General features: G+C 41.5%; 1 protein-coding gene across 1 annotated transcript; it reads left to right on the forward strand.

Annotated features, from left to right (window-relative positions):
• The first annotated feature begins 1,055 nt into the window (after window positions 1–1,055).
• LOC5506502 (melanopsin-B) lies at window positions 1,056–3,790 on the forward strand. Its single transcript, XM_032374869.2, has one exon. The coding sequence runs from the start codon at window positions 1,867–1,869 to the stop codon at window positions 2,917–2,919; it is 1,053 nt and encodes a 350-aa protein (XP_032230760.2). The 5' UTR covers window positions 1,056–1,866; the 3' UTR covers window positions 2,920–3,790.
• Window positions 3,791–7,573: the final 3,783 nt, after the last annotated feature.

A 7,573-nucleotide genomic window follows, 5' to 3' on the forward strand; every position in this document is an offset into this window, starting at 1 on the left:
CGTGACCATATTTCTGATTTGATAACAAATGAGACGATCTTGGCATGTGATAAAAGCTAAAAGACGTTTTGATGGGTCGTGTTAAACAATATTTTAAACTATGGTCTCCGAATAAGAAAGGTGAGTTATTAAATGAAAAAAGTAGTAAAAAATAAATATATACCCATTCCCAAAAAGAAAATGTCTGGTATACCGCGAATGGCGGTTTAAAGACTTCTTATTGGCATTAACTATTCTTAGAATAAATTAGATGTGTAAACTAATCGCATGGTTTTAAATTTGGATTTAGTGAAAGTTTTAGGAGGCCCTTGGTATCTTTCGTGGGCGGTTTAACAAACGCCATTTGGCGCTCAACAGTTTAATTCCTTAATCATATATTGCGAATAAGGGAGAGAGGCGCCTTCTTAATGGAGGAGTGACTATTATAGCACTCTATTAGATAAGTCCTTTATTTCAACGTGAACTAATAAAAAGAAGGACGAAAGCTCTCAATTTGTATAATTTACTAAGACTCTCATTAAAAGAGAGCTGTAGGGAAAGGAAACACCGGTCTTTGAAGGCTCACTAAATCCCGATAATTCGATTTCCTTTAATTCTGATTTTTTAAAGATTTTTGAAGACACAAAATTAGGCTACCAGTAGCGGATCTAGGGGGAGGTTTAACCCCCATCTGGGCTGCCAGAAAGCCATACGTGACCAGGCCCGTACCCAGGGGGGATGCAGGGGGTGCGAACACGCCCCCCACACAACGGCAGAAGGTCCACTTTTGGTTTTAAATAGATTGTGCTTTTTGTAGACAAAATTATAAAGCATAAGCTAGATAACTCTGGTATGTAGTCAAATCCGACAATAAACGTCCCATGGAGATACTGCGAAGGCATAAAATATCTCTTTTTATTTTTTCGGGAGTGGTCAGATTTTTATCAGAGAACTCCCTCCCCCCATCCCCCCCCAAATAACTTTTTCGGATTTCGCACCCCCTCAAGAAAAATCCCGGGTGCGGGCCTGCGTAGCAAAACAAAATTACCCTCTCCGCCCTTTGTCACTCAGCCAACCCCCCTTTAGCAAAAAGCTAGATCCGCCCGCTGGCTACTTTCTTGAAACAACCCTCGCGGAAACGGTAAGAAATGATTAAAGCTGCCGTCGATTCACATGAAATACAATTTCAAAGCTTCGTGTGAGTTGCACCATTGCTCGGCCAAGAACACCGGTTTAACACCCAGGGGTAAGCCTAGAGGCTAGCTATTTAAGGGAGACAAAATGAGTCAGTTAAAACTAAATAGATAAAATAAAACAAATTTGAATAATTGAAATTATTGATTTCCTTTATGGTGATATGACTTTGAATAGAAGCATTGCAACATCGCAAAACAAGAACCTAATATGAATCACACAGAGTGAATCAAAATAAGAATGTATTTTTCTAAGTCGACGGTCTCTTTTTGCGTGATCTGACCCATTTCATCTATTTTTTGCGAAAACATCAGGCACTGTGCATATCATTCTGTTTCTTTCCTCTTTTACCAGAGAGACAAACTCCGAGCAAGGCGTTCCGGGAAAGTTGACATTTGGCGGCAAAAAGTAAATACCATCGATGTAAAAGCAATCATTGATTGCATCATCATCAGCAGCAGCATGGACACTAGTAACATGAGGGATAATGCGTCTAGTTCGAGAACACTGAGAATACAGCGCACTGCGTCGAGAAGGCTCGTTGTTTTTCCGCTGAACTTATCTTAAAACAACAATCTGATAACTCATTAAAGATAACTCAAGATTGTCAATTGAACGTCACGCACCACAAGCTATTGTAGCATCTGCGTCAGATTTGGTAAACAGAAGTCAGCGATCACTTTAAGACCCGCGATGGAGAACCAGGAGTTCTCAAGTGTAGCATATGGTATGATTTCCCTGTTCTACTCGTTCCTAGCGGTCACCGCTCTTACATCAAATGGCGTTTTGGTCTATTTGTTTTTAAAATACGAACAACTACGCAAGACGGACAAGATGTTGTTTCTGAGTATTGCTGTTTCTGACATGATCGCCGCGGTCGCCACCTTTCCGTTAGGAGCGATTGCCAGCGCTCATGAGCGCTTTCGTCTGCGGGGAGTAACTTGCACGTACTACGCATTCGCCAGCACTACCCTTGGATTTAACGCAATGCTGCACTTCACGGCGCTTTCTATACAGAAGTACACGTCATTTTCGCGTCCACTGCGCGCCGATACCAAGAAGCGCCATCTGCTCATTGTTATTACAATACTGTGGCTGTTCTCAGCCTTATGGGGCCTCTTTCCACTGCTTGGTTGGTCATCGTACGCTCCAGAGACCGGGAATATCGTCTGCTCACTAAACTGGACATCTACTTCAAAATCCAGCATCTCATATATTATCTCTATCTTTGTTTTATTCTTTTTTATCCCGTTGGTGGCAATTTGCGTCTCTTACAGCTTAATTTTCAAGACAATTCGAAGCATGACCCACAATGCCGCTAGAACCTGGGGTAGTGACGCCCAAGGGACGAGAGATACCTTCAGTGCTCAAGTGAGATCTGCGCGCCTCGCGTTTATGATGGTCTTGGCGTTCGTGTTTGCTTGGACGCCCTATGCAGTAGTATCCATCTACTCGGCGTTATTGAAGCCTAAGTTACCATTAATAGCGGGCATTTTACCTCCCTTGTTTGCCAAGACGTCTACGTTATACAACCCTTTGCTTTGCTTTATCGGTAGTCCTCCGATTCGCAAATGTCTTTTCAAGACGTTTTATAGACGAACACACAACCGTTCAAACAGTGGAGGGTCTTTTCGTCTAAGAGTATTGAGATACCACAGGCGTTCACTTGTCACAATGACTTCAACTTTAAAATGCGGGGCAGCCGACCCGGATATTGCAGATACGTCTGTTCCTACTGACTCATAGCATTCTTTTCAGTAAAATACTAAGACCTAAAGTGCAAAGAGCGAGTACAACACAAGTGCAATCGAAACAGTCACATAATCTTACGCTTGTCTTTGGTGATAATGCAAATACGAATCTTGTACTTGCGTTTCAAAGTAGAACAATATGGTGCACCTTGCCGCTAGGTCGCACCCTGAAGATAAACGAAAAGTACTACAAGTTATTAGCGGGGAGCTAGAGTTCTCCGATTAGGAGCAACTGGAAATTAATGACTTTAGGAGATTTAAGTCTGTTTAATTTTGCGCAGAATTCGAGCAATACGAGTCCAGTTATCGGGGTTTCATTGTACATCGTAGATTAAGAACATAATATTATCAATAATTTATTATCTTGTTAAAGTCTCTATGATTAAAAATCATTGTGTTTCTGAAAATGTCTTAATGAATATTGACCAAAATTTTGACAGCACGGTCAATTTAACTCTGAATTCTGGCAGATCTAAACTTTTTCGAACAAGGGCTACAACTTTTTTATATGTGCGTGTCTCGTTTAAGATTTCGGAAACGGTGGTTTCTCGTATTTTAATACAAGAGATTGAAATCTTTGTTTATCTAAATTTATTTAAGTCTAAGGTCTATCCATAGCTGTTGACCAGTGTACTTAAAATCAGCCCTTGCGCAAAAGCTTCCGAAAGATTTTACTAAAATAAACATAAACTTTGTTATAAATCAAATAACCTTGTCAAATCATGAAGTCATCTCTACCAACAGAAAACCATTATGCAACTTGAAAAAATGTGTACAGATTTACAAAATAGCCCATGTTTTCAATTTTGGAAGATTCCCAGACATGACTAAAGTGCACCAACTAAATAAAGTAAAAATACTAATGAGATGTGTTATTTTAAAATTTAAAGACCCCCCTCAAAGCTGGTTTTATAAAAAAACGTACAGTTTATCTAAAAATACATTTCCAGTTATGCAAATGTCTCGAGAATTTATGTGACGTGACCCGCACTGGTTCATGGGTAACGTACAAATGCTCACAGGTATTTATTAATTGATACCCATGAAGCAATGCGGGATACGGCTAGATAACCTCTCCCCCATGCTGTCTCCGAACTGCAAGTATCAAACCAGACAAATATTACGTAAGAAGCTCATCATCCGTTCTGTAAGTACAGTCGTGATGATCAGAGACTTTTGGTGAGGATGCGCAGCTGAATGCTACACATCTGCATTCGACATAGAGAGTACTAGAATAACAGAATGAAAGTCTGGCGGAAAACGTTTGAAGTTTACGATAGCTTTCTTCTATTTGAAATGTGAGTGGCCGGGACTGCTTTGAGAGCCTGATAAGTGACTATGTAGGACGGGTTTTGTTGTTTTGTAAGGAAAGTAACGATTAATGTTTTTCACTTATCTATTTACTTCGCGTCGACAAGTTGTTAAGATCTGTGTTCAATAACAAGATATTGTTTTATTAAATCTCAACAAAAACCCACTACCAAACAGTTATAAATTATGTACAAATACGTCATTACACACAAAAATACATTGCCTCAATGTAATGCAATGTCTTTTCACTTTGCCCCCCCCCCCCCCCCCCCTATGTATTTCGAGGCCCTCTCGTTACTCACGTATATCAATACCTACTGCTATAGAAATATGAATTCAAACAAGAAGAGCTTGGTTGTCTATTAGAACCCTACGAATCCTCAAAGTGCTGTCCTTCAGGAGATGACAGACGAAGATATTTTGCTGCAGCAACGAAGGTGATCTCCTTTGGACGGCTTATGCTTTCCGTTACAGAGGTAAAGGTGATCTCGTGTGGACGGCCTATGTTTTCCGTTGCAGGTGTAAAGGTGATTATTAATTTCCCTTTCATGATTACTCTCGCGAGTCCCGTGATCAGATAGCTTGACTCTTATTCGCTGCCCCTTCTAATTACAAGGCCAAGGCGTTCCTCGCCGGTGCTCTCCTGTTTTGTGCTCGGTATCTTTATTCTTTATGTTGGAATCCGAATCACGATCGCTGAGTTACGCAAGTCTGTACTCGTTTGTAGACTTGGAGTCTGCACAGATTAGTACCAATCGTGTGAAACATCCGCTATAAAATTCGTGGCTCCGCTCCTTTGCAAAACATTTCGCGTGTTACATGTCTAGCGCAATGTCTGGTGTAATGTCACGACTGATGAAACTGCTCTGCTGTTCTTATGTCACATTTGTTGACGCATATATTCGCGCACTTGGCCAATTATAAGAACGTACACCCGAATGCATGTGCCCATACAGTGGTTTGACAAAAGATTGTCGTCAACAGGCTTCGCGACTACGCGACAAGCCCGCATGTAAGCATGGGTAAAAACCACTGAAGCGCCTAGCTGCATATATTAGCCCCCGCTACCGCGTCTAATACCGCCTTAACACCAGCACTTAAACCAGTTTAAAGGTGGTTAAATTAAACTGGTTTAAACAAGGATCCGCAAAAATGGCTTAGCTCCGCCCTCTGTCGGCTGAATAAAATTCAAACTTCAAGATGATTAACATTGCGTCGGTAGTGCGATATTTTAGTTGTGTTATCGTTAATAATTTGAACTAATTTTTACTGCATATCCCTGCTCTTTTAGTGGGTTAAGGGTGTACTGACATTAGTGTTGCTCAGTAACGACGCTGCTACGCTGGTGGCGTTGAGCGCGCGCATAACACGGAATTCGTCATTCACAAGAATTCCTGATGAAGTAAAACAAACAAAAATTTCCCCAAAATTGACTTAAAGTTGATATCAGCCTTTTCGGGTGATGATTTTTCCATATTTTGTAAAAACGAAGATTCAGCGGAGATTCATTCAAGCCAACCTTTTTGAAGCCAAAGTTTTCAATTTTCACTACCTGCGCGCGCTGCAAACACTGGTTGCAAACGCTCGCGCACGCACTGAAAATCTTATTTCAAAGTAGCGCGCGCTGTATCATAATTTTAAAATACTTTTTCAATTTCCATCACGACAGGACGGATATCGTTCCTTTGAAGTGTAAATACCACGAAACACTATTGGAATTTGTTTATAAACTTCATTTCAATTTCATCATGTGAGATATCAGTGTGTCTGAGCAGGCCGGATGTGCACGCGCATCACTTCCGGTTCTGCGTTTTCTAAAAAAAGTTTTCACTTCCGGTTCTGCGTTTTCTAAAAAAAAGTTTTTTTGCCGCCAAATTATTTCAAAACTCAATATTTTTTCTGTATTCTTTTTTTATTAAAACCTCCTTCATATAGCCTAGCATGGATTTAGCGTTAATCTAACAGAAACCAAAAATATATCAAATAATCTGGATTTCAGGACCTTTGAAAAATCATAAAAAAACAATTACTCAATCATTTCTAAAACGCATGCTTGGCTTAATGCACCCATCCCTCAAGATTCATGAAACGTATTCAATATTTGTTTTCGAGCAAAATTACTTTGAATATTTGCTTTTATCTTTATCTATGACGTCACATTATGACGTCACGGAGTAACGTCATCATAATGACTTTCTACAAGGCTTTTATGCTATATTCAATTTTCCTTAGCAACAGATGTCAGTACACCCTTAATCCTTGTAAGTAGCCAAGAGAAAACCAACCGAGCAAACGAGAGGAAAAGCGCTTCAAAATTTAAGTTTCGCTCTCCCTCGTGAATGCCTGTGTCCATATCTACCAACGCGCACACCAATGAATGTGTCCATATCTACTAACGCGCACACCAATGCACGTGGCCATATCTACTAACGCGCACACCAGCAATGCACGTGCTCATATCTACTAATCAGAAATGCATGTGCCCATATCTACTAACGTGAGCACTAATGCATGTGTCCATATCTACCAACGCGCACACCAATGAATGTGTCCATATCTACTAACTCGCACACCAATGCACGTGACCATATCTACTAACGCGCACACGAGCAATGCACGTGCTCATATCTACTAAGACGCGCATCAGAAATGCATGTGCCCACATCTACTAACGCGCGCACTAATGCACGTGCCCATATCTACTAACGCGCACACTAATGCACGTGCCCATAACTACTAATGCGCTCACTAATGCACATGGCCATATCTACTAACGCGCACACCAGCAATGCACGTGCCCATATCTACAAACGTGCGCACCAATGTACGTGCCCATATCTACGAACGCGCACACTAATGCACGTGCCCATATCTACTAACGCGCACACCAGCAAGGCACGTGCCCATATCTACAAACGTGCGCACCAATACACGTGCCCACATCTACTAACACGCGCACCAGCAATGCACGTGCCCACATCTACTAACGCGCGCACTAATGCACGTGCCCATATCTACTAACGCGCACACTAATGCACGTGCCCATATCTACTAACGCGCGCACTAATGCACGTGCCCATATCTACTAACGCGCACACTAATGCATTTGCCCATATCTACTAACGCGCACACCAGCAATGCACGTGTCCATATCTACCAACGCGCACACTAATGCACGTGCCCATATCTACTAGCGCGCACACTAATGCACGTGCCCATATCTACTAACGTGCGCACTAATGCACGTGCCCATATCTACTAACGCGCGCACTAATGCACGTGCCCATATCTAATAACGCGCGCACTAATGCATGTGCCAATATCTACTAACGTGCGCA

The sequence above is a fragment of the Nematostella vectensis genome, chromosome 3 (assembly GCF_932526225.1).
Source record: "Nematostella vectensis chromosome 3, jaNemVect1.1, whole genome shotgun sequence".
Lineage (NCBI taxonomy): Eukaryota > Metazoa > Cnidaria > Anthozoa > Actiniaria > Edwardsiidae > Nematostella > Nematostella vectensis.

What these genes read in the sequence shown, in the direction of transcription:
- LOC5506502 (XM_032374869.2), top strand. Translation starts at nt 1,867, where the DNA reads ATGGAGAACCAGGAGTTCTCAAGTGTAGCATATGGTATGATTTCCCTG.